At 43.0% G+C, this 22,760-nt stretch overlaps 1 protein-coding gene across 9 annotated transcripts in view; it reads right to left on the reverse strand.

The window, feature by feature from the left end:
- Positions 1–22,760, reverse strand: part of ARID1B (AT-rich interaction domain 1B) — a 413,283-nt gene that overhangs the window by 70,846 nt on the left and 319,677 nt on the right. For all 9 annotated transcript variants that reach the window (XM_046669908.1, XM_046669910.1, XM_046669906.1 and 6 more), the window contains 2 exons: positions 22,148–22,237; positions 1,419–1,598 (listed from right to left, as the gene is read on the reverse strand). In XM_046669908.1, coding sequence (XP_046525864.1) covers positions 1,419–1,598; positions 22,148–22,237 — 270 coding nt within the window. The remainder of the gene's footprint in view (positions 1–1,418; positions 1,599–22,147; positions 22,238–22,760) is intronic.

Here is a 22,760-nt window from a genome sequence, read left to right on the forward strand (position 1 = left end):
ATAACATGGAAAGCATTCATGACACGGCATAAGGGAATCAAGCAAAACACAAAGTGTACAGCCACTCTGACAACACACCTGTGGACAAAGGCAGAAAGGGCTGTGGAAAAAGCTCTGTGTTGTGGGTGTTCTAACAACTTTTCTAGTATCAGAAATAGCTGGAATGCAAACTAATGACACCATGTAAGGCAAGGAAATGATGCTACATTGGTAGTATTGCAAGCGCTTAACAGCTTTCAGGAAGCGATCTTCAAAAAACAAGATAATAGGTTCATAACTCAATTTTCAACCTGTGAAGTCCTAAACAGAAAGGAAAGCTTTTCTGAGAATCACCGGGTAAAAAGCTGAGAAGGGCTTGGGCCTCCTCACAGAACCGTCTGGTCTCGTAGGCACTCAGTGGCAGGAGAGGTTCAACATGGCATGGTTCACTAAACAGACGCAAACGCCTCTAAAAATAATAGGCCCTCATTTAACATAAGGAGACATGACTTTGTGGTGGAGGTGGTAAACATTTTCCTACAATTTCCTAGTGGGCATCCTCTTCACTCAGAACATTCCTGGTACTTTCAGAAGTGAGGAAACTCTGGGAATTGTGCCAGATTATCTCATGCTCTCTAAATTATCCATTAATGTCTAATTTAAATAAACAAAATATAAAGAAGGTGCTAAATTCAAATGTCTTATTGCCAAAAGTGACTTAGAAAAAAATGTATATATATCGGGTTAAAAATCTTGATGTTAGGCTTCCACATGCATAAGACAAAACAGACACCAACTTCTAGGAAGGCAGAACGTACACAGTGCATTTTGGGCAAGCTTCCACTCATTTTGCTATTCTTTCCTGATCTTCCTGTTTGAAAGACGTGTCTATTTCAGGCTTTGTCCCATTTCTAAGAATAAGACTGGCGATGATTGGGAAAAATTTATCAGATAGAGCACTTTGAAGAGAAACCGGGAGAAGACGTAACAGGATGACATCCTTCTGAGTAGCGAGCACATTGTTATAAAGATAATTACGGAGAGAGAGATGGCAAAATCTGAATTCAGCATAACGAAACCCAAGTTTTAAAACAGAAACTTTTCGAGGAGAAGGCTTGTGTCTTTTTCTCAACAAGCATTTAGAACTACATCATAGAAACAAGGATTCACTCCTTTACTAACAACACATGTATGAAGAGAACTTACCGCGGCGTCTGATGCCCGAATGCTTAACGAACAGCTGCCACAATTATTCTTCGCCTCACTGTGGGCAACTGAAGGACTGTGCGTTTGCATCAACCTCACAAATCTGTCAGCTTACAAATAACGGGGGTCTTAAAAGATTTTTATACAATGAAGATCTTGAAGGACTAATTTATCAAAATTTCTGCAACCTACTGCGATGCATTTTGGAGAAACTTTTTTTCTTTTTTTTTTACCTTGTGGTCCATACTGGCTCATCTGTGGACCGTAAGTTCCACTTGAGTTACTCTGCTGAAAGCTACTGATTCCAGGATGCATCTGGCCTCCAGGAGAAGGATGAGGCGACATGGATGGTCCTGTCTGTTGAGGTCCATATTGAGACATCTGAGGGTTTCTTTGTGTGCCTGCCATAAAACCTAAGTGGGAAATAAATGGAAATATATAAATGCAGGTGACAAAAATGGACACGGAATTGTGTGGAAGGTGAGTGGGGAGAAGGTTGGTGCTGTGGGATTCCCCTAAAGAAACATCTGAAGACACCTCAAGCCCAGTGGGGAGGGTTTGCAAGGGCCCCCCAGGGCTACCCTCGTCTTATCTCTGGAGTCTCATTAGAGATCCAGGGAGCCCAGTGGATCGTGGACTTGAACTAGGGAAAGAAGAGGGAGAAAAGGCAAGCAACTTGGACGTCTCTTATGGATGAGGTCCCTATGAAAAGCAGCAGTAAGAGCTGGGACCCCTGAACCGCAACCCTCCATTCTTGCCAGGATGGACACGATGTGCACGCCCCCTCAGAGCCTTGGCTCACTCTCTGACCTCTGGGATGCATGTCTCCGGCCACTTAAACATCCCACTCCTCTCAGGCCCAGGCCGACGCCCAGCTCTCTCCTGCACATCACTGGTTTTCTCCCCTCGAATCTCCTAGAGCAACAGTTGTTCACCTCAACTCCTAACGGCACTGCAGACCAGACCTACGAATCCCTGACTCATCCCATCCCTTACGGGTAAAGCGTAAACACTGGAGGGTCTGAAGTGCGCTCTGCTATTGACTTCCGCCCGCAAACTGTCCTCTGGCGCTTTCCCCAGCCCTGCCAAGGCACCACCTTCACGTCAGAAACCCCTCATGCCCGCGAGTCCTTTCTCCCTCCCTTCTTTCCTGTAGCAGCGATGGATCCATCAGCACATCCCGTGGCCTCTGCTTCTGAAGTGCCTCTCGAGCCGCTCCTCTTTGCCGTCTCCACATCTACAGAAGCCTCGCCCGGCCACCCCCTGTCCCTGCACACTGCCAGGGTCCACCTCATCTCCCTCTCAGCCTCACCTCCCCTTTGGCTTCTTTTGGTTCGCTTTTCACAAAGCTGCCAGAATTACCTTTCAGGAATAAAAAATGGAATTAGTGCCTATCCTTCCTGCATAAAACCCTTCAAGGCTTCACACTGAAGCTGTGAAGACATGCCAACGTCTGCCTCTGGCCGGTGAAATCTTCTGTGGTCTGGTGTTGCCTTTCTTGCTTTAGCCACTTCCTACAGTTTTCGCTCCTTCTCACCACCCTCTGTGTCCACTGGCTCCTGAAAGTTCCTGGAAGGTACCAGCAAGCTCCTTCCCTCAATACAGCCTCTCTCTCCTGCTCCCTCTTCCTTCTGCCTGCTGGTCCCTTCTCGTTGTCTAGGTCCACCTCTCTGATCGCCCAACCTGAACGGGCACACTCCCTTGGTGTTTCTCACCCACTTTTCTTCACAGTTCTTTTCATAACCTGTAATTATCTTTTAAAAAAATTTTTGCCTCACTTATTATCTCTCTTCCCCACTACACATAAGCTCCAGGGGTACAAGGGTCATGTCTGTGCTCAGTGTTGTTTCTCAAACACCCAGCAGAGTGTCTGGCACATGGCAGGTATCAAAAACTCGTTTTTGAATGAATGGAGATTAAATTCCTCATGCACTCAACAGAGTGCTGAGCACAGCGCAGTAGGTGCTTGGCGGCTAGTTATTCCAAACAGATGAAGAGAATGCATCCTTAAGTTACGCACAACCATAATGTCAAGGTACATCCACATATCAGTCGTTCAGGCAAATATAAGTGAGTACAGAGAATGAGCTGTGGAATGCTCATTTGGACAAAGAGCATCCCAAATCAAGACAGATACCTAAGAAGAAGCTAATATCATCAAACCAGCATACTAACGAAGAGCAGCGTTGAAAACCAACTCTCAGAACCCAGGAGTTGGGTTGGCGAGAGCTCACAGGTGACAGGTGAGGGCCCTAGCATGCTGAAGAGTGCAGACAGGGCAGGGGGCTGCCCACCCCAGAGGAGCTCCTTGAGCGGTAGCTTCCAGAGAGTCTCCTGAGGTGGCCAAGGCTAAGACGATGCTCGGGTCAAGGTCAGTGTAAACTTACAGAGTTAAATGGTGCAGGGCATTTACAAAGTCACGGTTTACGTTTCAGTAAGAAAAAAAAAAAGGATCTTTTAACCCTGCTTGTGTCTAGAGAGACAGACATGAAATAACAGTAAGTAGAGCTGTTCCCTATTATCCTATTTCATTTATTTATAAAGATAAGCCTTATGAAATTGGGCTCAATTGGCAGCTCCCAGATATAAATCATCCTAGAAAATGTTTGCTTTTTCAAATCTGAAAACAAACAGAAATCAGAGCACTAAAATTACTATAAATGATTGCATCTTAAGATGTTACATGAAATATTTATCTAAGCCTTACTACAAAATTCTCAAGAGTTTCAGAGTCCTGTTTAATAAAAATGTGTTTCAATTCCGTACAGATTGTGCGGGATTTTCTTTCTCTCGGAGAATGACTGTTTTCTTCTTCTTTCATTAAGGAAGATAACACAGGTCCTTTAATGAGCATTAAATGTCACTTCAACCACGGAAGTGTCCGTGATCAGAACCTCTGATAACAGGTAGAGTACATCCTTAAGTTATTCTTGCCTCTGGGACACTTACTACAAGCTTAAGGTTTGTTCCACAAGCTCTAAGATTTACCTGGGCAAGTTATTTCTTTTTTTCCTTTTTGGCAAGGAAGACTGCCCCTGTGCTAACAACTGTGCCAATATTCCTCTATTTTATGTGGGGCACTGCCACAGCATGGATTGATGAGCAGTCCGCAGGTCCATGCCCAGGATCCGAACCTGCAAACCCTGGGCCACCAAAGTGGAGCGCACAAACTTAACCACTCTGCCACCGGGCCAGCCCCATTTCTTTATTTCTATTTACTTGGTCCTTAAAAACACATACGCCGTGTTCCACTTGAACTGTCTCACTCATCACTGGCATTTTGCAGAAAATCAAGTTTGTGAAAAGGCTCTAAAAGAGGTAGAATGTTAAGGCTCATTCAAATGGAATGTGTCACAGCATCAAATTCCACAACTTAGGGACAAGGTTCTATGGGGTATGGAATCCACGTCCTTCTATGGAAATTAAAACTGGAAAGCCACATTTTTCTCAGTGTGTGTTTGCAGTGGCACCACCTTACCAGGGCTTCTGGAAATCTTGTTTTATACGTTAGGTGAGACTCGCCTCTTCCCTTGTACCCCCAAGATGATAACAAGAGAAGGCCCACATCACAGTCTCGTTTGTGTCACTAGCTCAGACTCTAGGAGGGGAGACAGAAATGTACACAAACAGATTGCAGAGTCTACCGAATTGATCCAACTGGCTGTGTGCCCTCGGGCCAATCATAATGTATCTGAGCCTCAGTTTCCTCATCTTAACACGAAGATGAGGATGCTGTAAGATCAGCTGAGACAACATGCGAAAGTGTTCCGTAATCTGTAATGTGACGTACAAAAGATGATAAGGATAATTTCCTGGTTTATAAACTGCCACAAACATCTTTTAACTCCTGAATGCCCCACACATTCAGACGCAGTTTCCAGCTAGAATGACCAAGCTAGTTTTTATTTCTACATTTGTTTTTTATTTAAATATATGGAATCCACATTACTCCGGTACTTGCGTAACTGTGTTCAAATTCCAAAAGGTTAAAAAGGGTACACATATCCTCATCTCCTACCACAGAATTCCCTTTGCCAGAGGCAATTGTTTTTAATGATATTTCCAGAGATATTTTACAATTTGATTCTGTATTTCTCTTATCACAAGTAAAGTTCAACAGCTCTTTTTATTTCCTTTTCTAGAACTGTTGCCCATTTTTCTACTGGTCACTCTCTGCCTTGACTATGAAGCATTTCCTCTTGCAGACACAGCTCCTGTTAGCAAATAGTTGTTATGGCTCCCTGAAGCTCTCGTGTCCGCAATCCTGTGGAAAGTGGTCTTTCGGGCTGATGAACACTGGCAGACGCCAGAGACTGGCTTAGCAGGAAAGCGATATGCTGTGACTCGCATTTCTGAAAGCTAATTCTACGGTAATGTGCAGCATGAGGAAAGGACCGAAAGAGAGTCAGGCTAAAAGTTAGAAGACCAGTTAGAAGGCAGGTAAAGTGGCACATGATACATAGTCACAATTAAATGCCAGCAGTAACCCTACTCGAAAAGGCTTCCATTATGGATATAATCATATTTTTCAAAGGTTATTGGATATTGTCATAATCTAAACAAATGGATGAAAAGTCAGAAGACAGAAGTTAGCTAAAAAAGAAGTGTTTCTACTTTTCATCCTAAAGACAGAAACTCTGCATGTCTATTATTTGTTTCCTCATCTGTAAAATGGGGACAATTGATATCTACATCACTGGACTGTTGTGGGGATTAAATGAGATAATACATGCCAAACAGTTAGAGCAGTGCCTGGCACACAATAAGCTTTCAAAATCACTAGCTATTACTATTGTTACCTAGTCAAGAAGGGGAAGTGAGGGGCTGGCCCAGTGGCGCACTGGTTAAGTTTGCACGTTCCGCTCTGGCGGCCCGGGGTTCACTGGTTCGGATCCCAGGTGCGGATATGGCACCGCTTGGCATGCCATGCTGTGGTAGGTGTCCCACATATAAAGTAGAGGGAGATGGGCACGGATGTTAGCTCAGGGCCAGTCTTCCTCAGCAAAAAGAGGAGGATTGGCAGCAGTTAGCTCAGGGCTAATCTTCCTCAAAAAAAGAAAAAAGAAGGGGAAGCAAGAGGGATAGCGTGGTATAACAGCAAGGGCTAGGAGGTTAGCCCTGGCCTTCCATCTCTGTCATGCAGAATACAGCAATTAGCCTAAACTTTCTGATCTCAGTGGGGAGGACACGCAATACTGATGGGGCACGTCTAGCCCGAGTTCTCTAGGATTCTGGCTTAAACATTCTTTTTTTTCTAGAAAAAATTTAATTCAGGTCTGTAATTCCCATGGATCTTTATTTGCGGTATTCTTTATTTTGTTATGATTTGTTTTAACCTTTGTTTTGAATCAAATAAATGCTGAAATGTTTGCAAAGACCAAATTTCAACCAAGAATTTTCTACCTATTTATGGTGACATATTTATTTGACTATATTTTGCTTCTTTTAGGAAGTTATTATAAAATGGCAGCTTGTAACATAGTTTGTGAATAGAAAAACTGACAGCTGACAGAATGAAGCTGCTTTTTTAGAAAGGTGTGAAATTCTTCTAGTTACAAGCCATTTGAGTTTCGAAAACCAAACTTTCTAGTAAGGGAAATTTACAAAGTATGAAACGAATTTCCTGTGTATTACAAAAGCATATTGAATTACTAGATGTATTATGATATTATATGCCCCAAACAAATATCTAACAAGGGAAAATTCAAACTGTGGAAAAAGTACTAAACTATATAATTATTATGTGCCTTATATAAAAGGACTTACCAAAAAATCATAGAAACTCCAGATGAAAATATTATTGGTCCATTTCATCCGTGAAATAAATCCATCGAAGGTTTACATAAATTAATCTACTATTTTTGAGTCCTTCATTTCACGTGTATACACTCATAAACACTCGTGCTACCACATTCCAAAGGAAGAGAGGCACATTTCTGATATGAGAAATCAGAGCTGTCCTTTAGGAAAAAAAACAAAGAGCAAAAGCTCTGTTCTCAGAGAAACGGTAATCTAACGTAAGAGGTAACACACACACACGGTGCATCTGTCTGCAGCCAGATGTGGGTTAGAGGCTGCTTCTCCCATCCACCGTGGGGCCAACGGGCTCTCTTGTATGAAACCGTGAATGCACTTCTTGCCCTGCCTTACACGATTGTTCTGAGAGTAACAAGAAAACACGCAAAAGTGCTTTTCCAAACTGAAAAAACACCACGAAAATGCCATACGAAGGCATTATTACTATTGCCTTTTAATTTTTTTCTTTTGCTGAGGAAGACTTTGCCCTGAGCTAACATCCGGTGCCAATCTTCCTCTTTTTTTTTTAAAGATTGACACCTGAGCTAACATCTGTTGCCAATCGTCTTCTTTTATGCACTTTTCTTCTTCTTCTCCCCAAAGTGCCCCCCGCACATAGTTGTATATTCTAGTTGTAGGTCCTTCTGGTTGTGTAATCTTCCTCTTGTTTTGCTTGAGGAAGATTAGCCCTGAGTTCACATCTGTGCCAATCTTCCTCTATTTTGTATGCAGGATGCCACCACAGCATGGCTGACGGGTAGTATAGGTCCGTGCCTGGGATCCAAACCTGCGAACCCAGGCTCACCGAAGCGGAGCGTGTGGAACTTGATCCACTTGGCCATGGCGCCGGTCCCCTACTATCACCTTTTTAGAGATGCTTCAAGCTCTCCTTCACCGTCTGAGTTCCAGTCCAAGCTATCACACTGGCAACTCAATCCACATACTGTAATGTCACACAAACCTTCTACTGGCATGCCCCAATTTTACTCTGGCATTCATGGAATGTGGTAAGAATAACAGGGCATTAAAAAAAGTAAAAGAGGCGCTGGCCTGGTGGCATAGTGGTTAAGTTTGCACGCTCCACTTTGGTGGCCAGGGGTTTGCAGGTTCAGATCCTGGGTGTGAACCTACACACTGCTCGTCAAGCCATGCTATGGCGGCATCCCACATATGAAAGGTAGAGGAAGATGGGCACAGATGTTAGCTCAGGGCCAGTCTTCCTCAGCAAAAAGAGGAAGATTGGTAACAGATGTTAGCTCAGGGCCAATCTTCCTCACACACACACACAAAAAGTAAAAAGATGTGATCCTTGTGCTTGAGGAACTTAAAATTTAGTTGAGAAGAAGATAAAACCTACCAAGAGGGAACAAGGACAAACTGAAATTACGAAGCAAGTGAACCAGGTACTGGGATATAAACAATGAGCGAAACAGATATGGCATCTGCCCTCAGGAGCTTACAGTCCAGCAGCAGAGACAGACACCTGACGAGTAACCAAACGTGGGTATATGATGAGAGTAAGAAAACGAAAGCTCAGGGGCCATGAGGGCACACGAGGAGGCCAAGCTCAGACTGGGGACGAGGAAGGTTTCCCTGAAGAAGCCCTGTTGAAGCTGAGACCTCTCTGACGTGTAGGAACGACCCAGACCAATCTAACGAGGCCAAGACCACTTCTGAGACCCAAGGAAGACAAAAAAATGTCCAACTAGCAAAAGTGAATGCCACATGCTCCCTCCCGAAAGCTAAAGGTCCTGCCTTCAGCCAAACCCTGGTGGTCACTGTCGACTCTTTCCTTTGGTCAGTTCTTTTTGATGGTTCATTTACCATTTTCCCCCTTTCTCGAAGCCCTCCTCTAGCCCAGCTCCTGTCAACAAACGACCACTCGCACCAGAGGAAAGGCAGCCTCACCTCTTCCAACGTCCTGCCTGTTACCTACGAACATCCAAATCCATGCCCCATCCATCTCAGGACATCTGCTCATGTGCAAGGCTGGTACCTTCACTGATGCTCTGAATCCCATCCTTTCTCATCTCTCCACAGTCTGTCATCAGTGTGTGTTCGAAAACCAGTCACTGACTCTTGACTGCTTCACAGAATGAAGTTGAAACTTACTAGCCCCACATACAAATCTTGTCAAAGTGTGGCCTGACCTATTTCTCCAGCCCCATGATGGCTACATGGCCATCATGGCGCACCCATTCCGTTTCAGTCACTCAGACACGGTCACCTCCCTGCAGGCAGCAGGTGGCTTTAAACCTGCAAGTCTTTGCCCGTTCGTTCACTGAACACACATTTATTGACCACCTCTCATGTTCTAGGCAACGTGCTCCTCTCTTCACTGGTCTAATAACAGCTGGCATTTATGAGCAGATACTATGTGCTCATTTAAAACTTCAAACACCTACGAAGACACTGAGCTTCACAGAGGTTAATTTGCTGAGGCCACTTTCAAACATTTTTTTTTTTTGCCACAATCCATAGCTAAGAATTATATTTTATATCATGATTCAATGTGTTTATGTGAGTATACGTGTGTTTACCTAGCCACACGTAGTATTCACACATGCACTGTATGTTTCACAAAGCAATTTCTATCCTTATTATGTGCAATACACTCTGAAATTTTACATTTTTGTCAATTAAAAGAGCCCACTAACAGGAGGCACAGTTTGAAAACAAAACACTAGATTGTGTCCTTTACTGAACACAAGGCCACCCCCTTCCACGTAACTGATGTGCTCCTGTCCCACCTGGCCCCCTCCGGCTGCCTTCCATGGCATCCCCTGGCCGTGCAGACAAGCTCTTTGCTTCCATGCTTGGAAAGCACCACGTCTGTCAGCAGAGGTGGAGTAGTTATCACCCTGCTGTCGTGTTTTGCTGGTGTCGCTGTCTCTCCCCCGACTGTGAGCTCCGGGACTTTAAAAGCACACTCTCTCCACGTCTGTGTGCTCAGGACCCAGCGAGGTGTCCGGCACCGAAGTGGAACCAGATATATGTTTTTAATGAACAGGAAAACATCTGCATTCAGAAGTCATTGACTTTTACTTTACGAAAACAGTTTAATAAACCTGACGGTCTGGCGCCTTATTTCACGGTATATTTGAGGAACCCTTTCCAGAGAAAGGGAGACAGCTATTCGAGGAAGGAACAACTGACAGCCGACAGCCTAATGGGCCGAAGGCATCCACTTTGTCCGTCTCCACCACTGCAGATTCACGTTTTGGCTTCCCCACTTATAGTTTGGTGACTTCAGGCTGTTTAGTCAGTTTAGTTGGCGAACAGTCAAGCTTCAGGGTCCTTTCCTGAAAACTGTGGATGAGCCCTGAGCCCACCTCGTACGATTAAAGGAGAAGATGGACGGAAAGCATGTCTGCTCAGATTAGAGGCTCCGTCACTGAGAGCTATTATTATTCATACTATTTTTAATACAACCCACCATTTGCTTCCTGTCTGAATGACCTCAAGTTTCCAAGCTAGCCTCCCGTTGCCGCTCCCCTGCAAACCAGCCCCCACAGGGAAGCTGCAAAGTGCTGCAAATCCCCGGACCGTGTTTAATTCACTGAGGTGACAAATGCCACCCCCTGTGAGCTCCTGGCAAAGGGCCCGATGGCCCCGCCCAGGCAGCATGCAGCTCAGTGTCGCCATGCGTGCCTGCCACTGTACCCCCCTCCTCCAGAGCCCGTCACAGCAAATGGGGGGGCTCTTCTCACTCTGGTGACTCTCCAGAAACCAGTGCCCTTTCCCAGATAGCTAGTTCCAGAAAGAATCGGCCAGCCGTGTTGTTTGGCTCTGAAAAGCCAAGCTCGTCAGTTTCAGGCCGTTTAGCCAACAAGGCCAGCGCTGATTAGCTGCGAGGGGCACGAGATCCACTGTGCACCCTTCCTGACCTGGCACAGGCCCCAGCGTTGCCTATCGAGAGTGAGCGAGCGAGAAATCAGGATTCCTGTCAAGGGTCTGAACGGATCCTCATGGTAAAGAGCAAGGATCTAGACTCTCCCGGGTCACAGCACCCATGACAATGACTAGCTGCGTAAACATTGATGCAACGAGTGAAGCAATCCACTAGGTCTTTTTGTGGGGTTTAAAGGGAGATCAGAGGCTGAAATAAAATTATTCTCTTTTTAGCTGTAAAGAAAAACACCCAAGACCTTGGGTCAGGATCCAGGAGGATTGTCCTTCTGCTGCCAGCTTGTCACTGTGCTCTGGAGCCCATGTGACAAAAGCCCCATCTTGGCCAGGCTTGTTTTCACCATCTAGTAAGATGTGGACAGTTGCCCTAAAATTTATTACACAGGCATACAGCATGAATTTAGACATTTAATTACCACCTGATAATTTTTTTTTTTTGAGGAAGATTAGCCCTGAGCTAACATCTGCCACCAATCCTCCTCTTTTTGCTGAGGAAGACTGGCCCTGAGCTAACATCCATGCCCATCTTCCTCTACTTTATACGTGGGACGCCTACCACAGCATGGCTTGCCAAGTGGTGCATAGGTCCACCCCTGGGATCCGAACCAGTGAACCCCAGGCCGCCGAAGCAGGGCATGCAAACTTAACCGCTGTGCCACTGGGCCTGCCTGACAATTTGACAATTTTTTGAATGCCATATTCTAGGTATCCAATAGCTAAAGGTAGGACTGGCAGTGGGGTTGCCAGGACCCTGCCTGGAGTCACTCAGTCTGCACATTAAGGATTGTTTTCTTTAGGGTCAGTCTCCTACGGATATTCATAGTAGTATCAATGGAAAATTCCTGGACAATCTGTTCTTACTGCATGGAAAAATAAGTCAAGTCTAGAGAAAACACTACTTCAGTTTCTACTATTGAGACCAGTATTAAAGACTAAGCCAAAGAGACATTTTTCTTAATTTTTAAAAAAATCATTTCATTGCTGTCTTGGAAAATTAGCCTACCAGAAAATTAGCATTTCTAAAATGTTTACCTACATTATTATTAGACAAGTGACTTTTCAGGACCTTTCAAATATTTCCTTCAGCACTGTACTACTTGTGGCTTATTAAGTGGACATTTTTCCTGGTTTTAAAAAAATGCTGTATGAGTCTCTTATTTGTAAAAAAGAAACTTCTAAGAGAAAATAAAGCTGCAGTGCTACTGTTTAAACCTTAGCAGATCAAAAAAATTTAAAGGTAACTCATTTACGTAATCGTTATAAACAAATCACATTTTCCATATAAGAGATGAAATGAAGACAGAATATTTTTATGCAGCAGGAATGAGGAAAAAGTTGGTACTGGACAAGACAGAGATATAGTTTATCTTTAGAAGTACTTCAAAAATTCTCAAAAATAGAATGAAATTGCATTTAATTGAAAAAGCAAACTTAGGCCTTAGGGCGTATTTGGGGGGACACGATATAAGGGAAAACAGAGAAGAAAGCTCCACGAAGCCAAAGCGGCAGTGACAGGTTGTCACAACTCCAGAACAGTCACTGATGGGTAAAGGACCATCTGATGACGCTGCATCCCTAAGTTGATGGGTGTCACAAAGCTGATTTAGAATGAAAGTCAAATAAATAATAAAGCAAAAATGGGAAATTTCAGAAAATTAAACTGCAAGGCTATTTTAACATGGATCTTAGCCTCCAACTGCATATCCTTTTCCTCTTCACGCCAGACCACAAACTCTGTGACAGAAGCGTCAGAGACTTTAACTCCTGTTGGGAAATAAAAGAGGTAAGCACAAAGCTCAGGTCATGGTTCATCCTACCCATGAAACAGAAAACAGGCGACAAGGAGCGAGAGTGCTCAGGCTGACGCAAGAGAGCAAGAGCGCGCAGCATCCACGACACACAAGTGTGGTTTCTCCATCAGAGATGCCTCTTCAGCAGGCAGAGCTCCAGCACCGTCAGGACACCAACAAAATACCCAAGGTTCCCCAAGCCACGAAAAAGCAAAGCACGTTCTTCCTCTGGCACATGGACAATTTATTTTCATGTTGGCATCTGTTAAAAATTCACAGAACTGCCTTGTTTCTTCAAGCCTGTTCCCCTCACGTGTGAAATAATGGTCACACGCTGTACCACCTCAACAGAGAGCCTTTGACGGTAGAGACAGGCAGAGTGATTTCTCATCGCAAATAGGTGTCAGATTCCCATTTGGAGAGAAAAATAGATTTTTAAGAATATTCTTGTTACATTCTACTGTCTTCAGTGTTTATTTGCTGCCTGCTTCTCTTCACAACAGGAAGTGCTGTTGGGAAGACAGAAGCTAATGACCCGTTCAGGGCTGTCACCCAGGCCCCCCAGTGCTCTCCCAGCTGTGCTACCAGGTTAACTGGCACAAGTGCTCCCTCTTGCTTCCCGGAATGCCACTACCGTGCCCTGTATTCGGAGGCACAGATGAGAGCATCTCAGTTCTCCCCACGCACCCCTACAAAACCCTCTCAGCCAGTGACATCATCTACAACAGGGAAAATCAGAGTCAGGGGAGAGAGCAGACTGATGACCCGGATGGCAGGTGGGGGCAAGCTCTCCAGCCTTTCCTTACACAGATCTTTTGAGCTTGAGCTGCAAAAGTCCGCTTCAGCGCTGAGGGCAAAGACAGGTGCATGCATGTTACCATGCACTCAGAAGCAGAAAAACTCCATGTGAAGGCTTTCGCCCTGGGTCTCACTGAGTCATCTGTGCCCGATGCTGATGCTTATTGCTGATACTTGCACAGTGCTTTGCGATGTATACAAAGCTGCATGTGATCTGGGCAACAAATCCTGGGACACTCTGATTCTCATTTTACATACGAAGAAGCGGGATTTAATTAATTGTCCAAGGTCACAAAACTAATTAGTGGCAAAGCCTGCAGTGAAACCTAGATTTTTTGGTTCCAAACTCCCTGAAGATTAAAACAAGAAAAAAGCACGTACTATAGGTGGCACTGGAGTTCTGAAACTGAACAAGGCCGCAGGGGCCCTGCCCTCCCAGAGCTCTAGCTGGGGAGAGAGGTCGGCTGTGACTCCCAGCAATGGGGCCCGAGGACGGCCAGACTGCAGCGGGAGGGCGCCGGGCCTGTGGGGGCAGCACCGGGCCCAGGAATGCTTCATTCATGTGGTCACTCGGCAAACAGGGACTCAGGGACCTACTAGCTGCCAGGCTATGGAGGACACGAAGGATTAGTAAAGACAGGCAAGGGAACCCCAAGCCAGGGTGACGGTGGGGTTGAGGTGTGGGTGGCAAAAGGGTTGGCGAGAAGAGTTTATAGAAACATCCCCAAAGAGGTTCAGCGTGGCGGGAGACTGTGTGAGCCAGTGGTGTGACGAGGGGTGAGACCGGAAAAGGAAGCCAGGGAGAGATAAGAAAGGGCCTCCAACCCGAGCAAGTCATGCAGTCTTTCCCCAAAGGCAATAGGACACTCTTGAAGGCTTCTACAAAGGGAACTACATGACCTTAGCAGACCATTCTGGATGCAGCATGGATGGTGGACTGGAAGGGAGCAAAGCAGAGACAGGAAGAATAGCTGGGAGGCTGAGCAGGTACCTAGGTGGCCTGGACGAGGGGAGTGACAGTGGACCCCAAGAAAGGGGGATGTGTGGAAGACATCATAGAGGTAGAGTTGGCAGAACGTGATGACTAGTAGGGGGCAGATGGGCGAGAAAAAGGCACCAAGGATGCCTTCTGGCTTTCTGGCTTCGGGAACTAGGCAGACAATGGTCTTTCACTGAGGTATGGATTCCACAAGGCACAGGAGAAAATATGTTGTTATAGCTAAGTGCATGCAATACACAATGTTGAATTTACCCAAGATCCAGATGTTCTCAAATACTTTCACTGAAGAATAATGAGCCAATTAAAAATGAGTGTTAACTATTAAAAGCAAGCTTTAATTGGCAATTCAAAAGAAATTACTGCATGCAACAAAAGTAACAAAACTACGCTTCTTTGAAAATATTCTAAAATTCAGACTGACGGGTCTTCAATGAATATAAATTGACTTTTATTGTATGTGATACTTGTTTTCCCAGTTTCTGGTGCACAGATCTCTGGATGGCAGACTTAATAGGAATTTAATGATAACCCTAATACAGACAAGGCCTGTACTGTTATTTCCTTCATTACTGATAGCTTTGGCTTGGTCCACAACCCAGCCCAGAGGCAGAGTTTTGAGGCTAAAGAAATTAGAAACAGCTTTCTAGATATTCTCTCTTGTACATAACCTCCCATTTGAGTTTATTTTCATCTACCATGGATTATAAAAAAGGGATCCTCAATTAAGAGCAGAGGCTAAATTAATTGCATCTGGGGGTGGGGGTAGACCACCGTTAATGCCTTAACACGTTGATCCCCTATACTTACACAGCAATACAGGAAGAAAGCGATGTATTTTCTCTTTTTGACAATATCCTCATGCTGAAAGGCAGCATCATTTTATATTTAATAGGCTCACAATATAAATATGTATGTTTATATGCAAGGGTAATTAGAAAGGTAGATTAAGAGAACATTTTCTGACAACCAGGGAACCCCATGAAACATTTCAGCATCTGCAGATTTACTATCATACTGAAAACTAAGAATCCAGTAGAAAGAGGAACAAAAGAGTTTCTGTAGTTCGCAAAAACAGAAAAACAAACTTAAATCCTACTTCCAACTCCTTAATGATTATCTTGGTGGTCTCCTTCATTTCTGTATGAACTCACTAACCTGTTCTTGACAATTGAGGAGTTAGCTCAATTCAGATATTCAAAAATAACTTTTAAAATTTGAAAACTAATTTTTGGTGTAAATATCACTATGAAACCAGCTGGCAGCATTAAACACACTTCAAAATTTTTACTTATTTCCATCTAAATATTTCTGGGTTATACGGTGTACGCTCGAGGTGGGGTTGGGGGAGGCAGCCTCTGGACAATTCCTTTATAAAGTGCCAGGCTCCAGGTGTGAGGACACCAGCTCCGTGTCCATACACACATGGTGTCCATATGGTTGTAGAAATGTGTCTGGGAAAAATGGAGGGCAGAAGAAGCAGCTTTACTTTGGTGCAAGATCAAAACACCTACAGTGTTTCAAGAGAGAGAAATACTCTACGCTACAGCAAATGACCTATAATGGTAAAACTGAAAACTGACTCATTAATATGGTAAGCTTTCTTAATTTCAGAACAGGAAATACTTCATTCTTTGGTTGTTCTGTGCTCTGAAAAGATTTGAAACTTCTGACTAGCAGTGAAGGCTGCATTATTTTCCGTCGTCCAGCTCAATCCTTGTTGAACATCTATCAGATGGGAGGCTCTGTTGCAGACATGGGGATGCAGAGCATCAATAAGATTTAGTTCTGGCCTCAAGAGTCCAGTCTAATTTATAGTAACACACTGGATTTATGTTAAGAGATCTCTTTTCTCGCTGTTGACATTAAAAAGTAAGAGAAAGACTCACCCTAAGCAAATAGGATGTGCCTAGAAATTTGGTGAGGAATTCTATTCAGATTTTGCAAAGAAACTAAAATACACCATCACAGTGGGAATAAAATTATACCAAGGCAGTTAACATTTGGGATTAATAACAGAAGGAAAAAAATAAGAATAATGAAGACATATTCTATTCAATCATCTACATAAAATATGTAAGTTTGAAACCTCATACTTTGTTTTGGTGAGGAAGATTGGCCCTAACATCTGTTGCCAGGCTTCCTCTTTTTGCTTGAGGAAGATTGTCACTGAGCTGACATCTATACCAGTCTTCCTCCATTTTGTATGTGGGATGCTGCCACAGCATGCCTTGATGAGTGGTGTGTAGGTCCATACCTGGGATCTGAACCAATGAACCCTGGGCCACCGAAGCAGAGGTACAAACTCAACCACTTCTGCCACTAGGCGGGCCCCATGAAACCTCACATTTTTGAAATGTAGAAATTCTGACTCACCTTTTCATGGCAGCACACAAAAAGAACATCTACGTGCCTGACTGTGCCCCATCTGCTGCACACTTTTTCTGGATAATGGTACTATTTATATTTATAAATATAACGGAGCTACTGATAAGTACCACCGTGAAGATCAGATTCCAAAGAGGAGAATTTTGTGATTCTTTTTGACGTATAGCTGTTGTAGAATCCTAAGTTTGGCTGGATTAAATACTCGAGCTGTATAATGCTGCAAAATTTTGTTATTTTCTCCTTGTCCTACAACTACAGGGTAAATACACGGCTCGTCTGGTTTGCCTAATTTGGGTACCACTGATACAGTAAAAGCCATTCTCAGCCAGGTTACGGTGAGCCTGTACACTTTGACCACAGCTTGGTTTAAACAGTAGAAAGAAAGAAAAAAAGGTCATCATGTCAGTGGACAAAAATGAAGGCTGGGGAGGGGGCTGACGCTATTCAATAATTCTGGAAGATTCCACCCAGGATACCTTCTGTACAGATCTGACGGTCACAGAATGGTGCCAAAGAAGTGCCTCCAGCAACAGAATACATTTTCTAGCACATCACAGTCCTGCAGCAGCATCGTTCTGCTCGCAGCCCGTGTCCAAAAGGGAAAGTTCTCAGTGGTTCTGCTTTCGGCATATCTCAAGGACTAATTAAATCCTCATTACTACCTTCTAATTATTCAAATACTATGGGATTACACTAAGGAAGTCCCTGCTGGCCTGCCAGATGAAAAGGGTTAAATAAGCTATGTTGATTTTCAGAATCCAGATCGAGTTCAGACCTTCAGAAAACCACCGGCATTAACATGAATATTTAACTAGACACCACTGTGAAAATTAAGAGGGAATTCAATTAAAAGGTTTTCAAAAAATTAATTCTGACCTCTCTACATCTGTCCAAATAAATAAGCCTTCTTGAAACGTTTTCACCTAATTGCTAATCCAATAAACTAGAAGGGCATTTGCTAGTTTCATTAAGCTTAACATTTTACAGGGGTTAAAAATGCGATCATTTTGATGTTAATAATAATTATATTTATTTATCTACTCAAATGACTATCCCGTATTCCCTCCAAGCCCTCTTGGAAAACAGGACAACACGTTAATAAGCTGTTTCCTATTGCTCTTTTCAAATTTAAAATATATATGTTAAAGATTAAAAAATAAGGATGAAACTAACCTAAACTTGTTAGCTACAATTTTCTTGCAAAATATATTTCAGTATTTTAGTCTTATTTTCACTCCTCCAGTGCCTTAGGTAGCATAATTTATACTACTTGACTTTTTTGGTGAAACGCTTTAACAGCAATTCTGCATGTCATTATCTGAGCTCTAGATAGAGAAGATTTGGTTCAAAATATAAACCAACGACAAATATATTACAGAATATGAAACTGAAGTTTCAACCTTTTTTCTTTTAAACTTATATCAGTAATGAAGAAGTTAAGACCAAAGAATTTGAACTAATTTTCTTTATTCAGTTAGTATGATGTTTCAGCACCACAAAATATGCAAACAGGAGAGTCCCAAATCAAGCTTTATATTGAAAGGTAGGTGGAAACGTAGCGGACACCACTACACCAGAATAAAGAGGCCAATAAACACCTCAAGTGGTTCCCTTCTTTTTGTAACCTACGGCGGTCACGTCCACGTTTATTTGTGCATACACCTTTCATATATGGAAAATATAAAATTATAGAAACTCAGTTATTTTCGCCTACATACGATGTGGGGAAATGGATTTGTGACTGACGTCCTTTGACAAACTTGACACCAGAACCACCGGACAAAGAGGGTCTTGAACTGGAGATGGGGGGTGGGGCTCTGCAGGGCAGGAGAGCCACTGTTCCTGATGTCCTGGCAGAGCGCTGACTCTGCACTCAGTGTGGGAAGAGGAGGTGTCCTTGGGATTGCCAGTGTGGCTCAGGTCCCGGGACAGCCTCAGCTTTGCAAAATTCTCTTAAATAGATTATACAGTTCATTAATAAACGTTCTTCCTGAGTGGGGATACAAGGACCAAGAAGGCAGGAAGGAAGGCCATGCTCAAGAGTTCAGCTTCTCGAGCCTGGAGGGACCTAGGCTCCAGAGTAGTAAGCTACCACCAGTGTCCCCCATGAGGACTTTGGGGAGGACCCAGAAAACCGCACCTCTGAACAGGAGCAGGCTGCCCCTCTTGCTTTGTGCAGTTGTCTCTGAGCAGCTGTGTGTTCTTTGCCTTAAAGAAAGCCTATCTCCTATGGATACTCTAAAGAAAACGGGTACAATTGTGGAATCTTACTCTCATATTTTAATTATTAAAACAAAGGAAGCGTAAAAAGAACTGTTCAGCTTGGTTGTTTTAGCACTCAGCAATAGAGAAGCTATTTTCTTATCTTGTCCACCAAGGTCCATAGCTTCTGAGAAACAATAAATTTTTTTAGTAAGATGCTATTTCACCAATATGTATTTTCTCCTCTCTGATCACATCCCTAAATAAGGGGGGAAATACATCAATTATAAAGGTATACATAGAGTTAAGTTACTTTTCAATACACGCCAGTCAAATTGGAGAATTTTCTAGCAAGTGTTTCCTTAGATCTACCTTGCACTGTATACACTGTTGGCACATGCCAAATGATGGTAAAACAAACAAGAAAAGTGTTTTTATTAGTTTCAAAGCATTAAAATGACTGTGTTGTTTGTCCTTAAAACACTTGATCAAATGTCATTAGGAACTAACATCTCTTCCTAGATTTTAACAAAAAACAAAGCCATTTTTTTAAAGTCCTTGCTACCCAATTTTAGAGGAAATTTAACTCATGCATGACAAAGCATCATCTAACAGACATTCTGAAATATGAACTTTCCCTTATCAGGAGGTTGTCCAACCAACAGAAGCCACCACAGGATGCACAGAATGTCTCCAGCACAGTCTTTCAGAGGAAGTTGGGGAACATGTTTATAAAACTCAATTCACATTTAGCAAATTATAGAATTTATATTTGCTATTTGAAGGAAATGGTTATTATAACTACCCAGATTGTTATGTACCCATTATCAGTTACCAAAATCTCACTACGTGTAACAAAGATAATCAGAGGGAAAAAAATAACAAACAAATCTACACAGCAGTTTCCATGCAGTGACACTTGAGGAAAACTCTAGATTTTGCCTTGTAAATGTATTTGTATTAAGTTAAAAGTTTAATTTAACTGCGTTTCCTCATTGTCATCTCATCCTTCACATTTGGTTTTCTACATTTTCAAATTTCTTAAACACTCATCCGCTGGAAGGGGTTAGCTGAGATGTTGCTGGAGGATCTGGGGGAAATTTCTATTGTTTAGTTGTTCGTAATGAAGGTTAGAACTGTAAGACTTCCAAATAAGGTAGCTCTTATCTTTTAATGCTGGCGAAAGAAGCAGACTTCTTTCAGTGAGAATAATGTTATAGGGTTTTGGTGAGGATTAAAGGAAATAACAAACATCTTCATCTTAGCTCTGGGTCTGGCCTGAGTAGGCTTTCCATGTAGGAGAATCTCTTATCTTTTTTTCTCTACTTCCCTGACACAGCAACACAATGCAGGTACAACCCATGGGCAAGAAAAGGAATTTGGGGAGAATTCCCCCTTGCTTGGTCTTACTGTGCCCTCCATGAACTCTGCAATGTCTTCCAGGCGACCTGAGCCATACAAGCAGTTAACAGAACAAGCAATTGACAGAGAGGATGCGAGACACAAGATCGGTTTATAGGAGGTCACAGTGGAAAGGTTAGAGAAACAAATGCACAAGCACACAATTCTTAAAATACATTATAGTATCCTTATAAGGCAGTAGTTCTCAAAGTATGGTCCTCAGATTGGCCGCACCAGCAATACCTGGAAACTGGTCAGAAATGTAGATTTTAAGTGCCCCACTTCAGACCCACTGAATCAGAAATCTGGGGGGGGGTCCAGCAATCTGTTTTAGCAGTTCTCTGGGTGATTTTCATGCACCCTAAAGCTGGAAAACTATTAACTATTCCATTATTAAAACATACTGTAGTATCTATGAGAGAATGAAAGTGTTAACTACACATTAAGTTATAATAAAAAGTTAAATATAAAAAGGTATTAGAAAATGAAAATTTCATTTTATTCCACTAAACATTCATTTCAACACACACGATGTGTAGAGAAGGCAAATGCACCCTTTCACTGGCGTTACTTTCTCAATGACGTGCTGCTGAGTTCTTACGACGTAGAACAACGGAAACCTTGTAATTCTAACTAGAAGCAAATCATCATCTGCACAATCACATAGAAACCAATATAAACATTAGGGGTCAGGAACTTTCAAATATCAGCTACCAAGCTAGCAGCTTCTGGCTTCTGGGCGAGTGTGAGAGAGGAAGGTCAGGGAAGGAAAGTGGCATGTTCCATGGGGTGGGATGGGCAGGCCTTGACCCACAGACAGTGGGAAGTGACGTGGCAGAGCCGTAGAAGGTGCTTGTAAACCCCAGCCTACACTAATCTGGATTAAAATCATCACCACCACCACTGACAACAAAAGTAGCTTTACTCCTGAAGAAGAGAAAGACACAGGTAAACAAATGAAGGCCAAAGGCCTCAACTAAGGCAATAACAATATACGGGGGTCACCATGCAGAACTAGCTAAAAGTCAAAGAGTTTGCAGATGTGGGAGGACCTGAACATTCAAGGGCTTCAGGAAAAGCCCATGTTCTCTTTTCTGGCCTTGGCACTAACTAGCCTCTGAGAATGAGGAAGTCACATAGAACCTACATGGTCCCGTTTCGTTAAAGTTGAGGTGACTGGATGTACAATCTTTCAGGTGGCTCCAGTTCTAAGATCCTGCAAATTTATAATACAAGATCTTACGATGTGTTTAAATTTTTACTATTAAACATCATGGGACAAGTAATTGATGAAAACAGCAAAACATGCACACACACTCTTAACACTTTCCTTCATTAGGGCCAATATACAAATCAAATCATTAATAGCCATTTTTGCCCAGCTAGATCAAATATCATACTGTAGCCATGTATAAATTATGCCTCACGGTGCTATGTGGACATATCTATTCTTTGGGTCTTGAACTGTGCTTTGGTAAAACTTCACCCAATCTGCAAGAAAGCATCCTTCTTTTCCGTATTTGTTGTTACATGTAGGTTCCTGTTTATTTTGTTCATCTGATGAGGAAACATAATATCCTTTAAAAAAATTATTTATAAGGAGACGCATAGGTAAGCAAATTCATATAAGCCTTATACACGCAAAACACAAAGGTATGTAAGACATGAACCGAAGACTGACCTCTTTCCTGTGGCATTGGTGACTGGCTCAAGGCGGGATGGGAGCTGGATTCTGACTGGCTCCCGGGTGGCTGGGGAGGCATCTGACTGCCTGTAAAACACAGGAGGAGAGGTGGGGATGGGGAACCCTTTGCATTAGTACTGCAATTATACAAGGCCAAAACACGGTTACATTCACTTCACCTTTATGATCACAAAAGGTGCAGCCGCACACAGAAGACATAGCTTGAAAGTGTGATATTTGACCCGTTTTTGGTAAAACGAAGAGGAAACATGCATAAACACATTTAGCAGACGAGCTCCTGAAAAGCTCAATTTCTTACTGAATGAATTCCCAAACTCACAGACAAATCGGTTAGTAGCTGAAATCTCCTGCCACACACTTCTTCAGTGCATTTAATAAAATCCACGACTGATGAACTGAACTTGTCCTCTGAGTTTAAACGAGGCTTCAAGTGGGCAGGCAGAGTGGCCAACAACTTTCCATTGGTAATATTTATTCAATGTAGTAATAGCGATTGATTTCTAAAACATCTTTATAATTAGTTAGAGATTTAACATAAACCTAGGAGAAGACCTTCAATCAAAAGCATAAGACATTCTACTATAAACTG

Source organism: Equus quagga, chromosome 8 (assembly GCF_021613505.1).
Source record: "Equus quagga isolate Etosha38 chromosome 8, UCLA_HA_Equagga_1.0, whole genome shotgun sequence".
Taxonomy (NCBI): domain Eukaryota; kingdom Metazoa; phylum Chordata; class Mammalia; order Perissodactyla; family Equidae; genus Equus; species Equus quagga.